The 27,894-nt window shown below is 46.6% G+C and overlaps 1 protein-coding gene across 9 annotated transcripts in view; it reads right to left on the bottom strand.

The window, feature by feature from the left end:
- Positions 1 to 27,894, bottom strand: part of nid2a (nidogen 2a (osteonidogen)) — a 277,646-nt gene that overhangs the window by 241,804 nt on the left and 7,948 nt on the right. For all 9 annotated transcript variants that reach the window (XM_072489757.1, XM_072489756.1, XM_072489755.1 and 6 more), the window contains exons 5-8: positions 27,060 to 27,209; positions 26,689 to 26,940; positions 25,031 to 25,231; positions 24,412 to 24,639 (exon numbers count right to left, since the gene is read on the bottom strand). In XM_072489757.1, the coding sequence (XP_072345858.1) occupies positions 24,412 to 24,639; positions 25,031 to 25,231; positions 26,689 to 26,940; positions 27,060 to 27,209 (831 nt within the window). The remainder of the gene's footprint in view (positions 1 to 24,411; positions 24,640 to 25,030; positions 25,232 to 26,688; positions 26,941 to 27,059; positions 27,210 to 27,894) is intronic.

Raw genomic sequence — 27,894 nt, 5'->3', positions numbered from 1 at the left:
CTCTGGTTTTGTTCCCCAGAATTAGATCCAACACTCCGCCGTCCCTTGTTGGACCTTCTCCATATGGGCATTAAAAACCCTCCTGAATACATTTCAAGAAATCCGTCCTAAACTTTTTACACTATGACTATCCCAATTACTGTTGCGACAGTTGAAATCCTCGAATATAATTACCAAATTATTATTAGGTTTACACACCACAGCGAATTGTCTACATATCTGCTCCTCTATTGTCTGCTGACTGTTTTGGGAGCATATAATACACTCCCAGCAATGTGACTGCCCCCTTTTTATTCCTAACCTCCACACACAAAGCCTCATTTGAAGATCTTTCCAAGATATAAGTGGCTACAGCGATCGCGGAGACATTGGCTGCAATCTTCCAAAATTCCCTAGATTCTGGGAAGTTCCCAACGGATTGGAGAATTGCAAATGTAACCTCCCTTTTCAAGAAAGGAGGGGGATGGAAAGCAGGAAACAATAGGACAGTAAATCTAACTTTGGTTACTGCATACATGCTGCAATCCATTATTACGGATGCAGGATATTTAGAAAACTATTATAATTAGAGTCAGCATGGTTTTATGAAAGGGAAATCATGTGCAACGAATCTGTTAGTTTTCTGAGGTTATAAATTGCAGGAAGCATCAATGGATGCAGTGTACTTGATCAGATACTGCACAAGAGGTCGATAAAAAAATTAGGATTCATGGGATTTATTTTTATTTGTTCATGGGATGCGGACATCCTTGGCAAGGCCAGCATTTGTTGCCCATCCCTAATTGCCCTTGAACTGTGTAGCTTGCTCGTCCATTTCAGAGGGCAGTTAAGAGTCAACCACATTGCTGTGGATCTTGAGTCACATGTAGGTCGGACCAGATAAGGATCTCTGGATTAGTAGTCCAGTGATAATATCACTATGCCACTGCCTCCCCTATTGGAATAATGTTATCACGGATTGAAGATCGGTTAACTGACAGAAGAGAGTAAGAATAAATGGGTCGATTTCAAGTTGGTGGGCTGTAGCTATTAGTGTAGTGCAAGGAGATTTACAGTTTATAAACAAAGACTTAGATGAGGGGACTGAGGGCATCCAGGTTTTTTCTTATTTATTCTTTCATGGGGTGTGACCATTACTGGCAATTTGTTGCCCATCCCAAGTTGTCCTTGAATTGAGTGGCTTGCTGGGCCATCTCAGAGTGATCTGGAGTCACGTGCTGGCCAGACCAGGTAAGGATGGCAGATTTCCTCCTCTGAAGGACATTAGTGAGCAGGTTTCAATTCCAGATTTTATGAATTGGATTTTAGATTCCAGCAGCTGCCACAGTGGGATTTGAACCCATGTTCCCAGAGCATTAGTCTGGGCCTCTGGGCTACAAATCCAGTGACATTATTACTGAACCAGCAGCTTCCACTGATGATACAAATTTAGATGGCAAATCTTTGATGAGGCTGCAGAAGCTATAAAGAGATATGGACAGGTTCAGTGAGTGGGTAGGAACATGGCAGATGGAATATAATGTAGAGAATTATGAATTTTTTCACTTTGGAAGGAGAAATGTAACAGAAAGAAAAGGAAGACTTTTCATGACCAGCAACCATCCCAAAGCGCCTTACAGCCATTGAAATACTTCTGTAATCACTGCTATAATGGAGGAAACATTGCAGCCAATTTGCACACTGCAAACGTCCGCAAATATCAATGTGATGCTGGTCAGAAACTCTGCTTCTGTGATTTTGATCAGACAGAATAGTTTAAATGGGGAGAGACTGAGAAATGGTTCTACTCGGAGGGGCCTGAGTGTTCTTGTACATCAGTTACAGAACGTGAACATGCAGGTACTGCAAGCAATTCAGAAAGAAAAGAATACGTTCGTCTTGGTCAGGATTGGAGTGCTAGGGTAAAAAAGTCTTCTGACAATTACGTTGGACCTCTGTGGGACCACACCCGGAATGCTGTGTACGGTTTTAGTCTCCTTACTGGAAGACAGATATAACTTAGAGGCAGTCCAAAGAAAGTTAACTAGACTGATTCCTGGGATGAGTGAATTGTCCTGTGAGGAATGATTGAGTAGACAAAGTTAATATTCTCTAGTGTTTAGAAGAGAGAGAGATGATCACAATGAAACACAGGGCAGAATGTTATGTTCCCCCACCAGTAGACTTACAGACATGTGGACCATAAAATGCCTCAGATAGCTTTCCCACCGGCGTCGTATCAGCCTTAACCTCTCCACAACTTTACAGTGCGACATGCAAGGCCTATGCCAGCTAGCCACCCTTGTTGTAATTGAAACTGATAGTAATCAACTATTTCCTGATAGATCTGATAGATAAAAAAGGGCTATTTTAATGTAAATATTAAGACCCAGTTTTAATACCCATTTTAAAATGAAGATTTCAGCACTCATAACCTCAGGTCATGACAAAACACATAGCTTCAACAGAGGCAGAAAAAGCCTGACACATGCATAAACTAATTGGAGATAAAAACATTTTCACTAAGCAAAATGAAAAACCTATTGTTCTAATAAACATATTTTCAAAGACAGTTTGGCATGAAGAAATAGCTGTACCAGTAATCAGGTCAAGGCCAAGTAAGCACCATAGCACTATGAAGGCACCATTGTCCAGAATGTGGATAAAAGCAAAGTCAGCAGAAAACCAGTAGAAACCAGTCTTGATAAAAGCACAGAATCGCATTCCATAACATACACAAATATTCAAACATGAAATATTCAGAACTTATGTTGCACATTCAGGATTGACAATTAACCATCAAATCAAATGTATTTGATTCTAACCCAAATCAATTAGGACGACATAGAGGTGTAGATAGATGCCTAAAGTCTGATAAGATTCTCCTTAAACATGATGGTCCGTACGGCCATCTTTATCCAGGATCATTCTATACTTTGATCTAACTATTCGCTATCCTTATTTTCATATTTTCACTTTTCCACTCTCACTCTTGAAGTAAATGCAAGCTGTTTTTGCTGTAAGCAAGAAACCATTTCTGTATTATATTGAAAGTTATATTATTTATAAGTTACTTCTCTTTAAAGTCCTTTTGCTAGCCGGACTTTATTGAGAATAGATTTAGGTTTCTCTCAATTGTAATCAAACCGAGGCAATAAAGATTCTTGTTTGCATCCGAGAAGTTTAACTCCAATTTCTACTGAGTTTTAGTGTTGCAAGACTTCACTAATTCCGCATGGTAGATCTCATCAATTTGGCATAGTTCGGCAAAAGGGGAGGAGCTCCAGAGGAAATCAGGAAGACCGAAGAAGGACCAGAAGGACTGAAGATCCAAAGACATCTATCTGAAAAATGGCTAAGACTGGGGTAAGAAAACATCTTTTTCACCCATTAAAAGTCTTAAAGCCGCATCAAGTAGTGCTCCGACCCCTTAGAAAGGACCTTTTTCCAGCCTGTGTAATTCAATTGGGTGCCGGTGGTTTAAACTCAAAATAACACGTGGCTGAAAGGTAAATAGTCGTGGTAGTGTACCAAGATTGCACATAACATAGTTGACAACCAAAAAATTGGGTGTAAGGCTGAGTTTATGGCGGATATGACTCTTAAAATAGATTCAGAACCTTCAAATGGTAGAAGACTACTTCCCACGACTTCCAAGGGAGGTCGCGCTGTACCAGATGTCTCTGTTGACGATATATTGGGAGATCTTAGATCTTTGATTTATAGACATTTTGGACTGTCTAAAGTATCCACAAAAATTGAATCAAAATATGACATCCCTAAAGGATGACAACATCAAAAAATTTTGGAAAAAAAACCACACGATTGACCAAAAAGAAACCTATGAAATGATCGTTTGCAGTAATGGCACAGCTCCATAAGCAGCAAGAAACAGTCACAAACACAAACACAATTGCGAACATAAAACTGCCAAAGAAAAACTAGTGGCAGTCATTGACCAATTGCGAGCTGGAAAATCTAAGCTCATGAAATCTGATCAAACTGAAACACTATTGGCAGACTCGAAATGCAGAACTCAGCAATTACTATTACAAATTGATGAACTCCAAAAGAAAAATACGGACTCAGAATCCAAACTTCAACAATTAATATCAGAAAATGATGGTCTTAAAAGTCAAAATTGCCAGTTCCTTGAGGAAAAATGTATTTTGGTAAGTGACATGGACGCCATGAAATGTCATAACAAATTACTGACAGACAAATTAACAGCGCCACCAATGGGAAGAGTTGAAATGTTTTTAACTAAGGCCCAAGATGTACCAGTGATATCTAAATCAAATCGTACATTATTGCAAGCTGCTACTGACATGAAAACAATGAATACGCTGATTGAAGTTCCACAGCGGGAGTCTGGCAAAATGAACTATCTGTCCATTCCGGGTTCAAGGACCCTTTTACCCCAGCACAAACCCTTATCTTACTCTGAGACTGACCACAACATGCTGCTGGCCCCGATCCAAAAGCCTCTCATGGCAGCTTTAATCGACTGTGAGATTTTTAAACAAGAAAACCCTGTTCGGTTGAACAACGAGCCTGGTGGCAAACAAAGTGTAATGCAACTTAACCCATTAAGCACCAAACAGCTTGGAGTTGAAGTGATAAAGACAACAGCCTGGGTTTTAAACCATTTAAAAAGATCTATCATCAAAAACCCATTTTGTCACTGGTTTAAAACCATAACTGTCTGCAGCTTTAAACTTGATCCTATTCAGACCTCAGTCCGAAACCGCAACTACTAAAAATAGCACATCAATCGTTGCTTCTCCTCCTCCGTTAATGACAAATCCAACCCCTGTACTCACTCCGTGAAGGAGTTCCAGAAAGGATGTGAGATTCCTTTCTCGTGTTGAAGACGGCTGTTTTGCGAATTTCAGATTTCATGATTACAAACTGGACTCCTACGATGAAGGCCCGCCTCCTGGCCACAGGGATACACCCTAAGTCACGTTTCACCAAAGAATTGCCAAGAACTGTTAACTTGAGAAAACTGTCATTATTTTGAATGTTACTTTATTAATTTTAAGAAATTAACAAATCTTGTTAGCTGTGCTTTCTTTAACAGAGCCGATGAATTTATCTACAGAAAACCATGTTCATTCAGCGCAAGATTGGTTCAGTCATATATTCAATAAGTTATTGTGTTTGATATTTTAAAATAAATGTTGAAAGTTAGCCTGGAAATTAAAACGTCAGATAATGTGGAAGCTGTTTTTAAAAAAAAAAAACACAATTCTGATGAAAAGCAAATCTATGTTTCAAGAGCACACTGTTGTAAAATAATTGATAAGCAGTAATTTGGCAGCAATCCAACTTTTACTCCCAGTCCATTTGAGTGGCATATATAAAAAAGGTTTGAGAAAGATGCGAATGGCATCATTCCGAGCAATATGCCCCTTTTTGTTTCTGCAGGAAAATTAATCCTTTCAACAGGCTTTTGTGTATAATCCAGAAGATGTCAAAGTCTTGGCAATTCACATCCAATACAAAGTTTTAAAAAACTTGATCAACCCTTTGATTACACTCTTGGGGTTGGCTTTCCAATTGATTGGGTGGCACAGAAATTATCATTAAGGGACTTTTCCTATTTTGCATATTTGGACTTATCATTTACGTACTAATGTTGCTGATCAGATACTTTGGCTAATGCATGCCTACCCATAGTGCCCCACCCATCCACATGGTTCATATTAATTCATATGCACCGCTCGCCAATAACATCAAAATGGAAAGTTTCTGTTGAACTATTATTTACTGTATTATTGTTTATTTATTAGTGAATTATTATTAATAATTTTATTACTAAATTACATAATCAATTTTGATAATCATTTTACTAATTATTGCTAAATCATATACTCAACTTCAGTTATTTTACTGTATAATTATTTTATTTGTATGCATAAAATTATTATTATTGTTTATTACTCAATTATGTAATCATGATATCAATTTTTAAGCAGTATATCAATGTTTTATGCAATACTAAGGAAAGAAAAGTTGGATCCACGCATCACATGTGAAGCGCGCGTATAAGTATTAAGATCTGTAAAAATGTTTACCGTAATATTAATTTTCAGTTATTTGGTTGGCTTTGTAAATGTTGTACCAGAACTGAATGAGAACACATTCCTTTACACATCTAAGATATATGCTCAAAATTTCAACATTCCCAATTGTTGGGTATGCATTGCAACCCCTACTATCTCAGGAGAAGGTATTCCCCTTCTTAACTATCCCCTTTAATGCTTCAGAAACAGCAGATTGGTACATCTATCAGAGTGTCCTTCGCTCTGTAGTGGTCCGTTCTGGAGCATATTCATGTGAAAAAGGAAGGTACAAGATTTATCTAAAGAAATTTATTAACTTATGGAAATCTGCAGGCTATCCACTAAATACCTTTTCAGGATGGCACCAACTTAAATATAACCCTAATAAAATTCCTCAATATATTACCCGCCCAACTAATATTAAACAAAAAGGATCAATATGCCTCATTAGTAATCACTCTAAAGGGATGAAAATGGGCACTAGTGTTTGTACTAATTATTTGGATGTTAACACAGCTTATAAATGTATGCAAAATTTATTACAAAGAACTGAATGGCCCTCAACAATAACAGGCATACACAACATCACAAATAATAAAACATTCTCAGATCATTGGTACTTAGAAGATATTTACTTATACTCTGCTTATAATGGGACTTATTTTATTTGTAATGACAAAGCATATTCCTGGCTCCCAAAATACTGGTCAGGATCTTGCTATTTCGTATACATAGTACCTGCCATCCGTCATCTTCCTCATCTCCCTTATGTTTCAGAACCAGCCACTCAAAGAAATAAATGTGCATAACCTTAGGTGACGAAATGTATGCTAAAGGATGAGTGAATTGTCCTGTGAGGAATGATTGAGTCAACAATGCTAATATTCCCTAGTGTTTAGAAGAGAAGAGAGTTGATCGCAATGAAACATGGGCAAAAGCTTATGGTCCCCAACAGTAGACCGACAGACATGTGGACCATAAAATACCTCAGATAGCTTTCCCACCGGCGTCATATCAGCCTTAACCTCTCCACAACTTTACAGTTGCAAGGCCTAGGCCAGCTATCCACCCTAGCTGTAACTGAGGCCCTCAGGAGGTCAATTAATGACCATTAAAGGGCTGTTTCCCACATGGTTCTCAAATTTTCACAGTAACTTCATTGCAGTGTTAAGCCCACTTGTGACACTAATAAAGATTATGATTTCAGGCTGGCAGGAAGAGTTCAGGGGCAGCGGGGGGGAAGCCCAGAAAGTGACCCTGCTCAGGTCTAGAGCAGGAAGGGGTAACTGGCGGCATGGTGGCGCAGTGGTTAGCACTGCTGCCTCACGTCGCCGAGAACCCGGGTTTGATCCCTGTCCAGGGTCGCTATTGTGTAGAGTTTGCACATTCTCTCCGTGTCTGCATTGGCCTCACCCCCACAACCCCCGCCTCACCCCCACAGCCCAAAGATGTGAAGGGTAGGTGAATTGGTCATGTTAAATTGCCCCTTAATTGAGAACAAAAAAAGAATGGCTACTCTAAATTTTTTTTTTTAAACAAATAAAACATAATAAAAAAGGATGGGAGAATCACCATCAATGGCTTCCTTTCAACATGAGTCCCTACCCACCCCCCCATAAACACCATGTGTGCTCCCTCTTCTCCCCAGCTTTTCCACCAACATTTTCTTTCCGCCTCCCCACCACCCTCCCCCAACTGTCCCCCGCACGGGCCTTCATGTTCTCTCCCTGCCATGAGACCCCCCCATACTTATCTGGTCCTGGATTCCTGGGACTTAAGACTCTGGGGCCTGCAGTAGTTTCAATCTTGTCCACTGCAGCTTCTAATACTAGCGAGCGAGCTGTTGGAAAATCAGATTGGCCAGCAGCTCTTGGAGGAGGGATTTCCTCCCGAGTGAGGGGTGAAAGTCCCATCTGTAGCCAATGAGTGTTTTTTGGAGGGTTAAAAAGCTGAGCGGCAACTTCCGGTGATGGCGGGCGGGAGGCGGCCGCACAATGGAGGGCTCCCGTTCGGCAACGGCATTTTCGGGGCTTTAAGCCCGGTCCCAGGGTACGCGGAGGCGGCAGAAGCAGGGAGAAGGCACGGAGGAGGCACAGTGAAGACACAGGAGGAAAAAAGAACAAAGAAAAATGTTGAGGGTGAGCAAGAAAATGGCCGAAAAAAAACCAGCTGGAGGTCCGTCGGGGAGTGGAAAGGTCACCGCGGGGTCACCAGGAAAAATGGAGGCTGGAGCACCAGGGAAGGGCGCACTGCTTACGGCTGAAGAAATAACTAAGGTGATGGCTGCGGAATTTGAAAAGCAGTTGGCGCAGATTGCGAAATGCATGGAGACGGTGAGGAAGGAGATGAGGGAGGTTTTGAGTGTGCTGGTGGAGGAGGCGGTTTCCCCGGTGAGGACGGAGGTGGCGAGCGCAGTGGCGGAGGTGCAAGAGCAAGGGGAGGCGCTGAAGGAAGTGGAGGAGACGTTATTGCAGCACGGTGATCAACTTGCCTCGATGGGGAAAGAGATGCGGAAGGTGATGGATACTAACAAGGATCTGCGAGGAAAAATGGAAGACCTGGAAAACAGATCCAGGCGACAGAATTTGAGGATTGTGGGGCTGCCCGAAGGAGTTGAAGGACCGAAGCCGACTGAGTATTTTGCCGCGATGCTGGCAAAACTATTGGGGGAGGGGGAGGATCCCTTCTGATATGAACTGGATTGGGCTCATCGGTCGTGGAGGCCTGTACCAAAGGCGAGTGAGCCGCCAAGGGCAGTGACTCTGTGCTTCCGTAGGTACAGGGTGAAGGAGAAGGTCCTGAGCTGGGCCAAGCAGAAGCGGGTGGTGCAGTGGGCTGGAGCTGGTAGACGTGTGTACCAGGACTTTACGGTGGAGCTGGCAAGGAGGCGGGCTGCCTTCAACCGGGTGAAGAGGGCACTGTACATTAGCAAGTGGCGGTGCGGCATTGTATATCCAGCGAGGCTGAGGGTGACTTACAAGCTCAGGGACTTTTATTTTGGAACGGCGGAAGCAGCGGAGGAGTTTGCGAAGGCAGAAGGACTGTGGCAGAACTGACAAATTGGGGAATGGCCATGTGCTGATGTAACCTCATGATTGTATTTTCTTCTTTTTTGTATCACTGCGCGCAGGTGTAGAGATTAAAGGAGCCAATGTGGTATATATTTGGACAAGGGAAGGGACGGGACTTTCACTCGAAATGAGAGTTCTTTGGGGTGTAGGTGGATATGCGGGGTTTGTGTGCTAAAAGGGGATCTTTGGGCTTTCCTAGGGCCGGGCAAGTGGGAAAGGGACCCGGGCGTGGGCTTCCACGCTGGCCGGTTTAAGCCGGCCAGTGAATGGGAGTGAGGTGGGGGGAGGGGCTGCGGCCATCAGAGCCTGGCAGAACAGGGTCCGAGTGGTCTAGCCGGGGTGGAAAGTTGGGGGGAAGGATCCGAGGTTGGGAGGTGGAGTTTTACAAGAGGCAGTGGACGGGAGGAGCTGGAGACACAACGCAAATTACGTAACGGATACTAACAGCGCAGCGCGAGGGGATGAGCCCATCCAAGAGAGGACAAAGTCCAAGACCCCAGACACTAGCAGGAGGGGATGCGTTTCTTTGATACACATGAATGAACAGAAGTAGTTTGGCTCAAAATCCTTGTTTAGAACTGACTTGTTCAGGCACTGCACACCTGGGCATCCACTGGAAACGCGATCAAGTGTCAGCTCTTTAAAGCAGCTATTCTTACACACATATACTCATGAACAGGAGGAGGCCATTCTACCCCTCCAGCCGGTTCTGCACTCATATGAAATCATGGCTGATCTGTGACCTAACTCCATATATCTGCCTTTGGCCCATATCCCTTAATATCCTTCCTTAACAAAACTCTATCTATCTTCAGTTTGAAAATTAACAACTGATCTAACTTCAACTGTTGTTTGTGGAGAGAGTTCCTAACCTCTACCACCCTTTGCATGAAGAGGTTCTTCCTAACATCTCTCCTGAACGGTCTGGCCCTAAGTTTTAGACTATGCCCCCAAGTTTTAGAATCTCCAACCAGTGGAAATAGTTTATCTTTACTGTCCTGTCTTTTCCTGTTAATGTCTTGAATACTTCGATCAGATGACTACTTAACCTTCTAAATTCTAGCGAAAACAGGCCTAATTTGTGCAATCGCGCCTCATAACTTCACCCCTGTAATCCAGGTATAATTTTTGTAAACCTACGTTACACTCCCTCCAAGGCCAAAATATCCTTCCTAAGGTGTGGTACCCACACATCAGCAATCACCTCAGGATCTGCTCTCCAACTGGGGTGGCTGTGGCCTGCTCCCTGGCTACATTAATAATAATAAGCTCCTATTGTCATCAGTATCAGAATCAACATTATAAAGTAGCTGCGCGCACTCCACCCCTTGGGCCACGGCCTTGCATCTGCTTCCGACAGAAGCACCGTTCCCTCCTACTCGCTCACACCACACTCACCTCACAGGCAGCTGCTGAGCAGCCCTCCAAACCTCCCACTGAGCAAACCAATACTCAGAGACACGATAGTCACCGTTCCACTACTGATGTATACTCTTCACTACAACTACACACAAGAACTTCACCTTTAACCATCTCGGCATTGGAAAACAGGCAGCGACGTTTGAGGACAACAGCAATGCGCCACCCATGTCAGTACCAGTTTTCGGCAAATTAATTTATTTGATGGCTTGCATTCAATAGCCACTGGGAAATTAATGCCGTTTCTAAAAAAAAAAAATCTTTATTGTCACAAGTAAGCTTACATTAACACTGCAATGAAGTTACTGTGAAAAGCCCCTAGTCACCACATTCCGGTGCCTGTTCGGATACACAGAGGGAGAATTCAGAATTCTCAGCTGGTACGGGAATTGAACCCGCGCTGCTGCTCTTGTTCTGCATCACAAACCAGCCGACTAGCCGACTGAGCTAAACCAGCCCCCAAGGATCTCTAGGAGATTCCCGCCCAGCTCGGGAGGGTTGGCAACCCTACAGGGTAGAAGCAAGAGGGGGAGAGGGGGCCTTTCTCCTGGCTGGGCAATCTAAAACTCAGGGGTCAAATTAGTTGCACATTTATAACTGAGAAATTTCTTCCCTGCAAGGGTATACAAGAGACTAAAGGGGATTGACAAGGGAGATGTAGAGTGGATGTTTCCCCTTGTTGGATATTTTAGAATGAGAGGCCATAGTTTTAGTCTAAGGGGTGGCAGATTTAAAACAGCAATGAGGAGAAATTACTCCACTCAAAGTGTCATGAATCTGTGAAATTCTCTATCCCAGATTGCAATGGATGCCGGAACACAAAACAAATTTGAGGAGGAGATAGTTTTTTTAAAATAAATTTAGAGTACCCAATTATTTTTTCCTCCAATTAAGGGGCAATTAGCGTGGCCAATCGACCTAACCTGCACATCTTTGTGTTGTGGGGTGACATGGGGAGAATGTGCAAACTCCACACGGACAGTGACCCAGGGCCGGGAATCGAACCCAGGTCCTCAGCGCCGCAGTCCCAGTGCTAACCACTGCGCCACATGCCGCCCCAGAGATAGATAGGCTTTTAATCAGTTACGGGATGAAGGGTTATGGGGAGCGGGAAGGTAGGTAGAGATGGAATATTCTCACCCACTCTGCGCCGGGATCAGACACCAGGTGTGTTCTCACATTCAGCTTCAGGATCAGTCCCAGGAATGTTCTCACCCTTTCTGCTCCCGGATCAGTTTTCAAGAATGCTCTCATCCTCTCTGCTCCGGGATCAGATTCCAGGAATGTATCACCCTCTCTGTTCCAGGATCAGATTCTAGGAGTGTTTCCACCCCCTCCACTCTGGGATCAGATTCCAGGAATATTCTCACCTTCTTTGCTCCAGGATCAGATTCCGGAAATGTTCGCACCCTCCCACTCTGGGATCAGACTCCACCAATGCTCTCACCCTTTCTGTTCCAGGATCAATCTCAGGGAATGTTCTCACACTTTCACTCTGGGATCAGATTAGAATCAGACTCTGGGAATGCTCTCACCATTTCTACTCTGGGATCAGACTTTGGGAATGTTCTCACCTTCTTACTCTGGGATCAGACTCCAAGAATGTTTTCACACTCTCTGCTCTGGGATTATATTGGGATCAGACTCCAGGAATGATTTCCCCTTTCTGCTCCGGGATCAGACTCCGGGGATGCCCTCACACTCTCTGCTCCGGGATCTGACTCCGGCAATGTTCTCACACTCTCTGCTCTGGGATCAGACTCCAGAAATGTTCTTACCCTCTCTGCTCCAGGATCAGACACTGGGAATGTTCCCACCCTCTCTGCTCTGGCATCAGACTCCAGGAATGTTCCCACCCTCTCTGCTCCAGGATCAGACTCCGGGAATGTTCTCACCCTTTTTGTTTCGGGATCAGACTCCAGGAATATTCTCACCCTCTCGTGCTGGGATTCAATTGGCATCAGATTTCAGATATATGTTATCACCCCCTCATTCTGGGATCGGATTCCAGATATTTTCTCACCCTCTCACTCTGGGATGAGACTCCGGGAATATTCTCACCCTCTCACTCTGGACTCAGAGGTGAAGACTGAAAGTGAACTGCAGCAGCTGGAGATTTGTTTCCTCAGGACCTCCGCAGATTACCAGACCAATAATTAAACTGAGAACATCAGCCACTTATTTAGATTTAACATTAACTGCTTACAGTTAATGGTGGCTGTCATAATATCCACTCATGTATATAATGAGATGCAGCCAGGCAGTGATTGACACACAGGATAACCAATGACACAGAACAACCAATCACCAGACAGGACACTACAACTATAAAACACACAAGGCATTAAGACTCTCCCTCTTCTCACAGGGTACAGCTACAGAGATAGTTAGAGTGCACAAGGCCGTGAGCACCGTCTCCATGTGACAGAGAGCCAGTCTGGTCAAGCCAGTCAGAGGTTATCAGTTTAGATTAGTAGAGTGTCAACCCACAGCAGATTATGTACAGCAACCAGCAGGTTCAATAAAATAGTGTTGGACCATCTCCTGTGTCGGAAGCCTGTTTCTAGTCTCACTGTATCCAGTTGCAGTCAATGTTAAACCAACTCAGATAACACATCATGGTACCAGGGAGCTATTAATTCTAACGAACCTACCTCGAGTGAATCTGCAACGACCAGCAAGCAACCATCCAGCGGCATGGAAACGATCCAGCCCCCTCCGCAACTCCGGATCTCCGGCAACCGCGGCGCCAACTGGAAGGTCTTCAAACAGAAGTTCCTCCTGTATATCGAGACCTCTGACCTCAAGGCAGCATCGGATGCCAGGAAGACCGCGCTGTTCCAGTCGACTGCGGGAGATCACGCCATCCACATCTTTAACTCGCTCACGTTTGCCGATGGCGAAGACAAGACGAAGTTCAAGACAGTTCTGCTGAAGTTTGACAGCCACTGCGAAGCCGCGGTGAATGAGAGCTTTGAACGGTACATCTTCCAACAGAGGCTTCGGGGTAAGGATGAACCTTTTCAGTCCTTCTTGACCCATCTCAGCATCCTAGCGCAGTCATGTAATTATGACTCGACGGCTGATTCCATGATCCGGGATCAGATCATTTTCGGGGTCCAGTCCGACTCCCTGCGGGAGCAGCTACTCAAAATCAAACTGTTGACCCTCTCCGTTGCCATCGAAAACGTGCGTTGTCCATGAGCATGCCAGAAATCATTACTCCCACATCAGGGCAGCAGAAACTGCAAAACCGGCCTCCCACGAGGCAGAAAGGGTGCAGGCCAAAGCAAAAATGCAAGGCCTGAGCATCGAGGAGAGTGGTCGTTTCGCGCACTTTTCCCGGGTCCCTACGCATGCGCGCCATGACCGGGAGGACGATGAGGCCGAAGACCCTACTGCGCATGTGCGAACGTCGGCCGACCGCACTGCGCATGTGCGATGGCGCACAGAACACGCTGACGTCAGCGTCATGACGTGTCCAAATTGTGGCTCCGCCCATTTAAAGTGGCAATGTCCAGCCAAAGGCAGGTGATGTCTACAGTGTGGAAAGCCTGGGCATTATGCGGCCCTCTGCAGGTCCGCTCCACCGAACAACAGCCAGCGATCCCAGCTGTAGCGCAGACGTGTCCGCTGCGTACAACAACGCATGCAGGATTCTGATCCCGAAAGCCCGACGGACCCCAATGCTAACTTCCTCGAGTCTCCATATCGGGTGGGCATCATCACCACACGCGAGATGGTCTCCACCGCGCCTGCAAACCGCCTTTCAATCCGGAGTGTGGATCCTGACGACGAGTGGTGTGCTGTCATCACGGTCAACCAGTGTCGCATCCGATTCAAATTGGACACTGGCGCGTCTGCGAACCTCATATCACAGTCAGACCTCGACAGCATCCAAAACCAACCTACCATTCTCCCACCAGCCTGCCAGCTCCGTTTTTTTTCATTTTAAAACATATTTATTCAAATTTTTCAACAAATTTTCAACAAACCCCCCCCCCCCCCAACAAAAAGAAAGAAACAAGAACACAACAATCAGAAATTATACATTGGATTTCCCCCATATACAATAACCCCCCCATATAACATTTAAAAACACAAATAGGGAAACCCCCCCCACCTTCACCCAAACGCAACCCCAAAAGAAACCCCCCCCTCCCTCCAGCCCCCCCCCCGCCCCCCCCGCCACTGGCCTGCTGCTGCTGCTGACCTCCTAACGCTCCGTGAGATAGTCTAGGAACGGTTGCCACCGCCTGAGGAACCCGTGCACAGACCCTCGCAAGGCAAACGTTATCCTCTCCAGCTTGATGAACCCTGCCATGTCATTTATCCAAGCTTCCACACTAGGGGGCTTCGCGTCTTTCCATAGTAGCAATATCCTCCGCCGGGCTACAAGGGACGCAAAGGCCAGAATACCGGCCTCTTCCGCCTCCTGCACTCCCGGCTCGTCCGATACCCCAAATAATACCAATCCCCAGCTCGGCTTGACCCGGGCGTTCACCACCTCGGGCATAGTCCTCGCAAAACCCCTCCAGGGCCGGACACGACCAGAACATATGGACGTGATTCGCCGGGCTCCCCAAGCACCTCCCACACCTGTCCTCCACCCCAAAGAACCTACTCAACCTCGCCCTTGTCATATGCGCTCTGTGAGTAACTTTGACCTGCATCAGGCTGAGCCTGGCGCAAGAGGAGGAAGAGTTAACCCTACTCAGGGCATCAGCCCACAAACCCTCATCTATCTCCTCCCCAAGCTCCTCCTCCCACTTGCCCTTTAACTCCTCCACCGAGGCCTCCTCCTCTTCCTTCAGCTCCTGGTAAATCGCCGAAACCTTGCCTTCTCCAACCCATACACCCGAAATCACCCTGTCCCGAATCCTACGTGCCGGAAGAAGCGGGAATTTCCTCACCTGCCGCCTCACAAACGCCCTCACTTGCATGTACCTGAAAGCGTTTCCCGGGGGTAGCCCAAACTTCCCCTCCAGCGCCCCTAGGCTCGCAAAAGTCCCATCAATGAACAGGTTCCCCATTCTTCTAATATCTGCCCGATGCCAGCTCCAGCACCCCCCATCCATCCTTCCCGGGACGAACCGATGATTCTCCCGAATCGGGGACCAAACCGAGGCTCCCACCTCGCCCCTGTGTCGCCTCCACTGCCCCCAGATCTTCAGCGTCGCCGCCATCACTGGACTCGTGGTGTACCTTGTCAGTGAGAGCGGCAGTGGTGCCGTCACCAGCGCCCTCAGGTTCGTGCACACACAGGACGCCATCTCTAGCCTCTTCCACGCTGCCCCCTCTCCCTCCATTACCCATTTACGGATCATCGCCACATTGGCTGCCCAATAATAGCCACACAGATTCGGCAGCGCCAGGCCCCCCCCCCTGTCCCTGCTACACTCCAGAAACACTCTTCACCCTCGGGGTCTTATTTGCCCACACAAATCGCATGATGCTCCTGCTTACCCATTTGAAAAAGGCCTTGGGGATCATAATGGGAAGGCACTGGAACTCAAAGAAAAATCTCGGGAGGACCGTCATTTTGACCGACTGCACCTTACCCGCTAGTGAGAGTGGCAGCATATCCCATCTTTTAAAATCCTCCTCCATCTGCTCCACCAACCGCGTCAAATTGAGCTTGTGCAGGGCCCCCCAACTCCTAGCTACTTGGATCCCGAGGTACCGAAAGCTCCTTTCCGCCCTCTTCAGCGGTAGCTCGTCTATCCCCCTTCCCTGGTCCCCTGAATGCACCACAAAGAGCTCAATCTTCCCTACGTTGAGTTTATACCCTGAAACGTACCCAAACTCCCTAAGGATCCACATGACCTCCGCCATCCCCTCCACTGGATCCGCCACATGCAACAACAGGTCGTCGGCATACAACAACACCCAGTGTGTCTCTCTCCCCCCCCGGGCCAGTCCCCTCCATTTCCTGGACTCCCTCAGTGCCATGGCCAGCGGCTAAATTGCCAGTGCAAACAGCAAGGGGGATAGGGGGCACCCCTGCCTCGTCCCCCGGTACAGCCGAAAGTACTCCGACCTCCGCCGGTCCGTAGCCACACTCGCCACTGGGGCTCTATATAGCAGCCTGACCCAACTGATGAACCCCTCCCCAAACCCAAATCTCCGCAACACTTCCCAAAGATACTCCCACTCCACCCGATCAAAGGCCTTCTCCGCGTCCATAGCTGCCACTACCTCCGCTTCCCCCTCCACCGAGGGCATCATAATCACATTGAGGAGCCTCCGCACATTTGTATTTAGCTGCCTACCCTTCACAAATCCCGTCTGGTCCTCATGAATCACCCCCGGGACACAGTCCTCAATTCTCGTAGCCAGCACCTTCACCAGCAACTTAGCGTCAACATTGAGGAGCGAGATCGGTCTATACGACCCACATTGCAATGGATCCTTGTCCCCCTTCAAGATCAAAGAAATCAGCGCCCTGGACATTGGTCATGGACATTGGGCAAGGTCCCCCCTCCTTCGCCTTATTAAAAGTCCTCACTAGCAACGGGCCCAGCAGGTCCACGTATTTCCTGTAGAATTCAACCGGGAACCCATCCGGCCCCGGGGCCTTTCCCGCCTGCATGCTCCCCAATCCTTTAACAAAGAACAAAGAACAAAGAAATGTACAGCACAGGAAGAGGCCCTTCGGCCCTCCAAGCCCGTGCCGACCATACTGCCCGACTAAACTACAATCTTCTACACTTCCTGGGTCCGTATCCTTCTATTCCCATCCTATTCATATATTTGTCAAGATGCCCCTTAAATGTCCCTATCGTCCCTGCTTCCACTACCTCCTCCGGTAGTGAGTTCCAGGCACCCACTACCCTCTGCGTAAAAAACTTGCCTCGTACATCTACTCTAAACCTTGCCCCTCTCACCTTAAACCTATGCCCCCTAGTAATTGACCCCTCTACCCTGGGGAAAAGCCTCTGACTATCCACTCTGTCTATGCCCCTCATAATTTTGTATACCTCTATCAGGTCGCCCCTCAACCTCCTTCGTTCCAGTGAGAACAAACCGAGTTTATTCAATCGCTCCTCATAGCTTATGCCCTCCATACCAGGCAACATTCTGGTAAATCTCTTCTGCACCCTCTCTAAAGCCTCCACATCCTTCTGGTAGTGTGGCGACCAGAATTGAACACTATACTCCAAGTGTGGCCTAACTAAGGTTCTATACAGCTGCAACATGACTTGCCAATTCTTATACTCAATGCCCCGGCCAATGAAGGCAAGCATGCCGTATGCCTTCTTGACTACCTTCTCCACCTGTGTTGCCCCTTTCAATGACCTGTGGACCTGTACTCCTAGATCTCTTTGACTTTCAATACTCTTGAGGGTTCTACCATTCACTATATATTCCCTACCTGCATTAGCCCTTCCAAAATGCATTACCTCACATTTGTCCGGATTAAACTCCATCTGCCATCTCTCCGCCCAAGTCTCCAGACAATCTAAATCCTGCTGTATCCTCAGACAGTCCTCATCGCTATCCGCAATTCCACCAACCTTTGTGTCGTCTGCAAACTTACTAATCAGACCAGTTACATTTTCCTCCAAATCATTTATATATACTACAAACAGCAAAGGTCCCAGCACTGATCCCTGTGGAACACCACTGGTCACAGCCCTCCAATTAGAAAAGCATCCCTCCATTGCTACCCTCTGCCTTCTATGGCCTAGCCAGTTCTGTATCCACCTTGCCAGTTCACCCCTGATCCCGTGTGACTTCACCTTTTGTACTAGTCTACCATGAGGGACCTTGTCAAAGGCCTTACTGAAGTCCATATAGACAACATCTACTGCCCTACCTGCATCAATCATCTTAGTGACCTCCTCGAAAAACTCTATCAAGTTAGTGAGACACGACCTCCCCTTCACAAAACCGTGCTGCCTCTCACTAATACGTCCATTTGCTTCCAAATGGGAGTAGATCCTGTCTCGAAGAATTCTCTCCAGTAATTTCCCTACCACTGAAGTAAGGCTCACCGGCCTGTAGTTCCCGGGATTATCCTTGCTACCCTTCTTAAACAGAGGAACAACATTGGCTATTCTCCAGTCCTCCGGGACATCCCCTGAAGACAGCGAGGATCCAAAGATTTCTGTCAAGGCCTCAGCAATTTCCTCTCCAGCCTCCTTCAGTATTCTGGGGTAGATCCCATCAGGCCCTGGGGACTTATCTACCTTAATATTTTTTAAGAGATCCAACACCTCGTCTTTTTGGATCACAATGTGACCCAAATCACCAGCTCCTCCAGCCCAATCGGCGCCACCAAACCAGCCACCTGCTCCTCCTCCACCCTCGGGAACCTCAGCTGATCTAGGAATCGTCACATCCCCTCCTCCCCCGCTGGGGGCTCAGACCTGTACAGATCCCCATAGAAGTCCCGAAATACCTTGTTTATTCTCACCGCACTTCGCACCTTATTCCCCCCTCTACCCTTAACTCCACCAATCCCCCTCGCTGCCTCCCTCTTACGAAGCTGATGTGCCAGCATCTGACTCGCCTTCTCCCCATACTCATACGTTGCCCCCTGTGCTTTCCTCCACTGTGCCTCTGCTTTCCCAGTGGTCAACAGGTCGAACTCCGTCTGTCGCTCCCTAAGTAGCCCCTCCTCGGGGGCCTCTGCATACCTCCTGTCCACCCTTAAAATCTCCCCCACCAACCTCTCCCTCTCCCTCCCCTCTCTCTTCTCCCTGTGGGCCCTAATGGAGATTAGCTCTCCCTTGACCACCGCCTTCAGTGCCTCCCAGACTACCCCCACCTGCACCTCCCCGTTGTCGTTGGCCTCCAGATATCTTTCAATGCACCCCCGCACCCGCCCGCACACCTCCTCATCCACCAACAGTCCCACATCAAGGCGCCACAGCCGGCGCTGGTCCCTCTCCTCCCCCAACTCCAGCTCCACCCAATGCAGGGCGTGGTCCGAGATGGCTATGGCCAAATATTCCGTTCCCTCCACTTTCGGGATTAGCGCCCTACTCAAAATGAAAAAATCTATCCGGGAGTAGGCTCTATGGACGTGGGAAAAGAAGGAAAATTCCCTGGCCAGCGGCCTGACAAACCTCCATGGATCCACTCCCCCCCATCTGGTCCATAAACCCCCTGAACACCTTGGCCGCAGCCGGCCTCTTACCCGTCCTGGACCTAGAGCGGTCCAGTGCTGGGTCCAGCACCGTGTTGAAGTCCCGTCCCCCCCCCAATCCAGATCCGGAATCCGACCCAGCATGCGTTTCATAAATCCGGCATCATCCCAATTCGGGGCATATACGTTCACCAGTACCACCCGCATCCCCTGCAACCTACCACACACCATCACATGTCGACCTCCATTATCCACTACAATATTCAGTGCCTCGAACGGCACCCGCTTCCCCACCAGTATTGCAATCCCTCTGTTCTTCGCATCCAGCTCTGAATGAAAGACCTGCCCTACCCATCCCTTTCTCAGCCTAACCTGATCTGCCACCTTCAGATGTGTCTCCTGGAGCATAACCACGTCTGCCTTCAGTCCCTTTAAGTGTGCGAACACCCGGGCCCTCTCGACCGGCCCGTTCAGGCCCCTCACATTCCAAGTTATCAGCCGGATCGGGGGGCTACCCCCCCCCTCCCCCCCTGCCGACTAGCCATCTCCTTTTCTAGGCCAGCCACGTGCCCGCACCTCCCACACCTTCCAGTCCCCCAGGCGGCAGACTCCCGCCCCAACTACCTCTCCTACTTCCAGCTCCCCTTTGACCAATGCAGCAGCAACCCAGCTCCCCCCCCACCCCCCCGCTAGATCCTCACCTAGCCATTTTGCTCCCCCCAAGACACTCCCGTAAGTCAGCTGACTCCTGCTGACCCCAGCCTCTCCCGCCATTCCATCGACCCCCTGTGTGAGAATCCACCCACCCCTTGGCAGTCAGTGTATGCTCCTCTCCAGAACCGCACCCCCCGGCCCCGCCCCCATCCTTCCCGAACGCGGGAAAAAGCCCGCGCTTTCTAGAGCCGGCCCCGCCCCCTCTGGCGCAGCTCCTTTTTGCGGCCTTACCCCGACTCCCCATCCCCGGGCCTCCACCCCACTCTTCCTCCGTGGGGCCCTGCCCCTCCAACACCGACGCCCACACTCTCCCACAGCCCCCACATCAAATCCATTCACCCATCCCCACCCAGCACTCAAACCAAAAGAATATTCCCCAAACGCAGTAAACACAGTAAACATCCCCCCACGACAAACCCTCAATTTGAGTCCAACTTTTCAGTCTGTCTAAAGTTCCATGCCTCATCAGGCGTTTCAAAATAGTGGTGCCGATCTTGGAACGTGACCCACAATCGCGCTGGCTGCAGCATCCCGAACTTCATCCCCTTCCGATGGAGCACCGCTTTAGCCCGGTTAAAACGAGCCCTCTTCTTAGCCACCTCCGCACTCCAGTCCTGGTAAATTCGCATCTCCGTGTTCTCCCACCTGCTGCTCCGCTCTTTTTTGGCCCATCTCAGGACGCACTCTCTGTCCATAAAGCGGTGGAACCTCACCACTACAGCCCTTGGCGGCTCGTTGGCTTTGGGTCTCCTTGCCAGGACCCGATGAGCCCCATCCAGCTCCAGGGGCCTCGGGAAAGCTCCCGCGCCCATCAGCGAATTGAGCATCGTGTTCATATATGCCCCGGCATCGGGCCCCTCCACTCCTTCAGGGAGACCCAGAATCCGAAGATTCTTCCTCCTCGACCTATTCTCCAGGTCCTTGAATTTTTCCGCCCACCTCTTTTGTGCAGCGCCTCGTGCGCCTCCACCTTCACCGCCAGGCCCAAGATCTCGTCCTCGTTCTCCGAGGCTTTTTGCCGCACCTCCCGGATCGCCTCCCCTTCGGCCTTCTGGGGCTCCACAAGCTTCTCAATCGCTGCCTTCATTGGCGCAGCATTTCTGTCCTCAGCTCCTCAAAGCAGCGTTTAAGAAACTCCTGCTGCTCCTGCGACCACACAGCTTGGTCTCCACCCGCCGCCATCTTGCTTTTCCTACCTCGCACTTTTGGCTGCACCAGGATCATTTTTTTTTAACCGCTCCACTCCTGGTCCAATCCATATAATGTCAGGGGGACCTTGCTGTCACCTTCCCACACTGGAAGCCGTCGAACAATTGCCGTTGGGGCCCCTCTGAAGAGCCCAAAAGTCCATTCCCGGCCAGAGCTGCCGAACGTGCGACCTACCTAGGCATAGCCGCAACCGGAAGTCAGCCTGCCAGCTCCTTGACTACAATGGCAATGCCATAGCTGCCAGTGGATCGTGTCAGCTAGGTGTATCTCACAAGGCAATCAAGGCAACGTTAAGATTCGAGATCGTCCAGCCTGACAAGGCATCCCTGCTCGGTGCTCACGCATGCAAACTCCTAAATCTGGTCCAGCGAGTCCATGCCATGTCCTCTACACCTGCGACTGCCTCGCCCAATGCGAACCTACAGGCTGAGATAGATGACATTCTCACACAATACCACAATGTGTTTGATGGGATGGGCACGCTCCCATATCGCTACAAGATACTACTCAAGCCGAATGCCACCCCAGTCATCCATGCACCACGCCGGGTGCTGGCTCCTCTCGAGGATCGTCTGAAAACGCTGCTACGAGAGCTCCAAGACCAGGGCATCATTTCAAAGGTCACGGAACCAACAGACTGGGTCAGCTCCATGGTCTGTGTCAAGGAACCTTCTGGTGAACTCCGCATTTGCATTGATCCCAAAGACCTGAATCGCAACATCATGCTAGAGCATTACCCGATCCCGAAGAGAGAAGAATTAACCTGTGAGATGGCTCATGCCAAATTCTTCACCAAGCTGGACGCCTCACGTGGTTTCTGGCAGATACAGCTGGACGAGTCCAGTCGGAAGCTGTGCAGTTTAACACTCCGTTCGGCAGGTATTGCTACAACCGCATGCCTTTCGGTACCATTTCAGCTTCCGAAGTCTTTCATCGAATGATGAAGCAAATGATGGAGGGCATCGAGGGGGTGCGAGTCTATGTGGACGACGTGATCATCTGGTCCACGACGCCCGAGGATCACATCGCTCGCCTCAGACAGGTTTACCAGGGGAACCACGAAAATGACCTCCAGCTCAACAGGGCCAAATGCTCATTTGGTCGGTCCGCTATCAAGTTTCTGGGTCTTGGGGTTCTCATCAGCGTATGCTGATCAATTCACTGTGCATTTACCGCGAGGTTTCAATTTCAGATTCCAGGGAGTTTTTAGTTTCACATCACTCCCAGACACCCCCTTGCCACTGATGTGTTATCTGAGTTGGTTTAACATTGACTGCAACTGGATGCAGTGAGACTAGAAACAGGCTTCCGACACATTTTTCCCGAACGTCCTTGTATCTAGAAATATTCTTTGAGCCAGATCTCCATTATAGCCACAATGCCATATTTCTACTTGGCAGTCTGTACCCGTCGCCCACCAATCTTGCCGACCACACTCCATGTATTCACATACATACACAATAACCAGGATTTAGCCTCTATTACTTTCTCCCTTACTCTTGCCCTATTTATTAACTTACTATTCCCTGCTCCAGTATTTATTTATCTTTCCCAGTATTTCATGCACCTTGGAGTTCCTCTGATATTATCTCCTCGTTCCCACAAGCCTACCGAGTTAGTTTAAATTAACTAACCTGATAGAAGTATAAAAGTTGGATATCGGAAATAAATACAAAAATGCTGGGAATACACAGCAGGTCAGGCGGCATGTTTGATAATTCTTCATCAGAAACTAGAATTGATAGAGGTCGACTTTGGAGGAAGTTATATTAATTGTGCCCTTTCAAAAGTGTATTCAATCTCAAGACAGTACAATTACCATTGAAATTAACCGTTCTCGGGAACCCTTGAATAAGCAGCTATGGAGCATTAAAATTTGTGAGTGCATACCAAGAGTGTTCTCATAAACCTTCCCAATCTGGGGGGGGTTGCAATAAACATGATGGTCACACCATCAAATTGGCGTCATCCTTTTGCAAATGACTAAATAATAGGCAGCAGTTTCAAATATGCCCTGCAGCAATCCGAGAAGGTTCGATATTCTGGACAGTCCGACCATTCAACCCAGCACAATAAAAGATTTATTTGCTTAAGTTCATTCTTATTTGGAAAGAACTTTTTACCAAAAGCAAATTCAATTGCTGGAAAAGAAATATGCTCCAAAAAGAATGACTTTGGTCAGTAATGGATAAACATAATTTTTATAGCAGTGCACCAAATACTTTCCCATTCTCGACACACAATCTTACTAGAAAATGGTCCTGCATATTATAAATCAGCACGCTTCTGATTTCCTTCCCAGTCTCTTACATCATTTATCTCATACATTGAACAATTTGACTTTCTGACCTCAGGCCTGTGGCCAACGTATTCACTTGTTCAGAGTGAAAAAGAGCTTTGTTAAGATCGGATATATTCATCTCACGCTTTTTCAATGGCCTTCATGTCAGGTCATTATTCTTTTCTTTCCCACCTCCTTTATGACTATATGTTCAATGTTTAATACATGCACAAGTACTTTCTATGAAAGCAGGAACCATCAGAAGGCATCATACTGCTGTGAGGACACAAAGTACATTGTTCAACGATTAAGCGAACAATGTTCTTTCACCAGCAGGTGCTGGCACAGATATTCTTTAACACGCATTTCTAAGGCTGACTGCTAACTCCTTGAATTGAAAAGAGCGTGGTCAGGATCGTTTTTTAAACTGTTAGCTGCGCATCTATTCTTGTTTATAAGCAGTCTTATCATTTAAAACAGATACTGAGAATTCCAATATCTTATTCTTTCTCCACAAAGCGAATAAAGTGAAAGGATGTCCAAGCAGAGGGAGATCCTAATGTAGGAATCACTTACCTCTGGCAGGTCCGATCTGGTTGATCATTGCATATCGGACCACTTGCTCATTTTGATCGTATAGCACAAAAATACGGTCAGCGTTAAGTTGTTGAGTGGATGGAATGGTCCGTGGTGCATGTTCACAGTCATAGTAAGTAATATTCTGTCTCAACTGAAATCGAAGTGTCTGCGTCTCACCGTTTCTGGATTCAACAGAATATTCCCTGTAGGCTGTAGAGGTCATTGCTGCAAAGGGGAAGTTTGAAAATAAAGTAACATTTGTCCTATTTATAGTGTTAAAGAAAATAAAACATGAAAGATTGAGATAAGCAATATGGTTTATACTTCTCAGTGTACCGTTTGTAAAGTATATTCACGCACACAGCTATATAGTATGAAATGGTGTTATGCACTTGCAAAGCTTCAGTTAACGACGTTACTTCACCTGCCCAGTGAATAGCAAACTAACTCCGTAATAACTGCTTGCATTTCCGCAAAAATTGCAAGAAAGTTATTTTTTAAGAAACAAACAAATAATAAACTGAAAATTCTAACTCAGCAATGAAAACGATGAGGACATTTAAAAAAATAAAACAATAAAATCTAATAGAGATACAACTTAATGACGTTGACATACCAGAACTGGAGTGATGGTAGAGCTCATTGTATGGCTGGATCTGGACTGTAGCACCTTGGGCAATATTGGGCAACTCGCCCTCAATCTCAGTAGCAACGCTAAGATAATTCTGTGTATCAAGTCCTTGAGCTATTTGCATTATATTTAGCTTCTCATTGCCTGGATAGAAGGTGATATCGACATTGCGAATAAATTTAGCACCTGGAAGACAGTTTAAAGATTAGGTAATGCAATGAAAGTAGCCTACTACACAATTACATTTGTTAAAAAATTTTCTTTTGTTACACCTCCTCATCCAAAAACAATGATTTGCATGATAATATCTTAACTAAGTGGCCATTCTCTGTGTGCTTGTGGACACGGAGCATTGAACAACTGTGGAGAAAATCACAGCTGAACTGGGCCACGTCTTCACATGTGCATTTCAGCTGGGGTGAAGTCACTGGCTAATAATTGGGAGTAAGGAACCTGGGCAGCGCTTCGTCCCCCAACCTACACTGGAGATGGTGAGGCCAACTGTAGCACTACAAAGAAGAACAAAGAAAAGTACAGCACAAGAACAGGCCCTTCGGCCCTCCAAGCCTGCACCGACCATGCTGCCCGTCTAAACTAAAATCTTCTACACTTCCGGGGTCCGTATCCCTATTCCCATTCTATACCTTGAACCTATGCTCCCTAGTAATTGCCCCCTCTACCCTGGGAAAAAGTCTCTGACTATCCACTCTGTATATGCCCCTAATAATTTTGTCTACCTCTATCAGGTCACCCCTCAACCTTCTTCGTTCCAGTGAGAACAAACCAAGTTTATTCAACCTCTCCTCATTGCTAATGCACTCCATACCAGGCAACATCCTGGTAAATCTCTTCTGCACCCTCTCTAAAGCCTCCACATCCTTCTGCTCTTACGTCTTGTATCCTGTCTGTATTACTCGCATATTTAAATCCGAAAACTATTTGATGATATAAGCTGCGCACAGTGATACTCACGGGCATACAGAGAATTGTAAAATAAAAGCAGAAAATGCTTGAAATTTGTGCATGTGAAAAGTTACCCTCAGCAGGTTAGTCAGTTAGCATCTGATAAAGAAAGATATGTTAACACTTTTGAGTGGAAACTCTCCCTTGACAATGTTCAACTAATTCAACACAGAGCAGGAGATTAATTTTAACTTTATGCAAGTGAATGGGTTAAACTTGGGTCCCAGATATCAAAGCGAAGATATTCTAGCACTACACCATTGCTGCTTTCATCTGCTGAGCCATAATAGAATCTTCTGTTAAATTTAAATTGTCAACCAATATAGGATGTAACTCAAAATTGATAAGAGAACAACGGATTATTTTCTTTACTGCTGTTTAAAATCAAAAGAAGAACTTCAAAATCGCCATTAAAACTGGTCACACTAAGTCACCATAGAAGTCAATGGTAGTTTGGGTTCAAACTCTGATCTACAACATTAAGTGTTCAACATACTGAAGGAAACTACACTGAAAGGGCTTTTTGCTCAATTGCATGACACAATTTTCAGGTTAGCTTTCACATCAAAAGGAGTCAGCAGTCAAGAGGACAACTCTTCATTTATCAAACTCCTCACTCACTCTGGATATTGGAAGTATGTCAAATTCAAATTCAAATCATACGAAGCAGAGTCACTTACCTGCAATGCTGAAACCATTTTTGAAGCCTGGTTGCTCCACAGCAAACAACCATCCGAAAAGATCTCCAATTATAGAAAGTGATTGCATTGCCCAACCTACAACCTCAGGAATTTGACTAATAGCTGTGAACGCTCGCCCATCGTTTACAACCACATATGCATGTAGGTCAGCATTATGAAACTCCACAGGCATCCGACTGGCTCCAACCATTAATTTTCCATTTACTTTTCCATTCACACGCTGTGTGACACCTGCAGAGAAGTTAATCAAATGATTGTACGAATGTAGAAGTGCAATTGCCGCAGTTTTCAAGCGCAGGAATAAATTTAACTCAAGTCAGGAACTTTTATTTTAGTTTTTCTCTAACTACCTTCTGGTAGACATTCTCTTCCGTTGCCATAGTAACCGGAATGGCAATGACAGCAGAATCCACTTGAGTAATCAGTACAAGAAGCGTGATGGGAACATTGCCCCTGGTTCCTCTCACAGGTTTCTTTTGTACCCGTACTGTAAGTGAAAACTGAAAGACAATGAATTCTCAATAAGAATACCGAACATTTTTTTTTTAAAAACATTTCTTATGAGGCACAGGTAATGTTGGCACAAGTTTTACTGAAAATAACCATTGCTGTTTGCTTTGAAAAATCTATATCACTTAGATCCCAGAAAACTAAGGCGGAGGCAAGTTATCAAATCCCTATTTACTATTCCTACAAATACAAACTCCATTTTACAATTATTTTATTTTTACTTTCTTTTCTTTAAAATAACGGCATTGCTTGATGCTTGGACACAAAATTGTCAAAATGTGTAGTCATTCATATTTGATATACAGTACACTGTACTGACTAAAGCTTGCGACAAATTATCTAAAACTTTCATGTCGATTGCACAAGTATTTTTGAATGGGTAAAATCTGCTCCAACTGACCATTACAGATTAGAATAGTAGGGCGGCACGGTGGTGCAGTGGTTAGCACTGCTGCCTCACAGCTTCCGAGGACCCGGGTTCGATCCCAGCCCAGGGTCACTGTCCGTGTGGAGTTTGCACATTTTCCCTGTGTCTGCGTGGGTCTCACCCCCACAACCCAAACATGTGCAGGTTAGGTGGATTGGCCATGCTACATTGCCCCTTAATTGGAAAAAAATAATTGGGTACTCTAAATTTTTTTTAAAGATTACAATAGATGGGGCTACAATTTCAAG

Source organism: Scyliorhinus torazame, chromosome 2 (genome assembly GCF_047496885.1).
Source record: "Scyliorhinus torazame isolate Kashiwa2021f chromosome 2, sScyTor2.1, whole genome shotgun sequence".
Taxonomy (NCBI): Eukaryota; Metazoa; Chordata; class Chondrichthyes; order Carcharhiniformes; family Scyliorhinidae; genus Scyliorhinus; species Scyliorhinus torazame.
The sequence above is the reverse complement of the archived record's forward strand: the minus strand, read 5'-3'. Positions and strand labels throughout refer to the sequence as shown.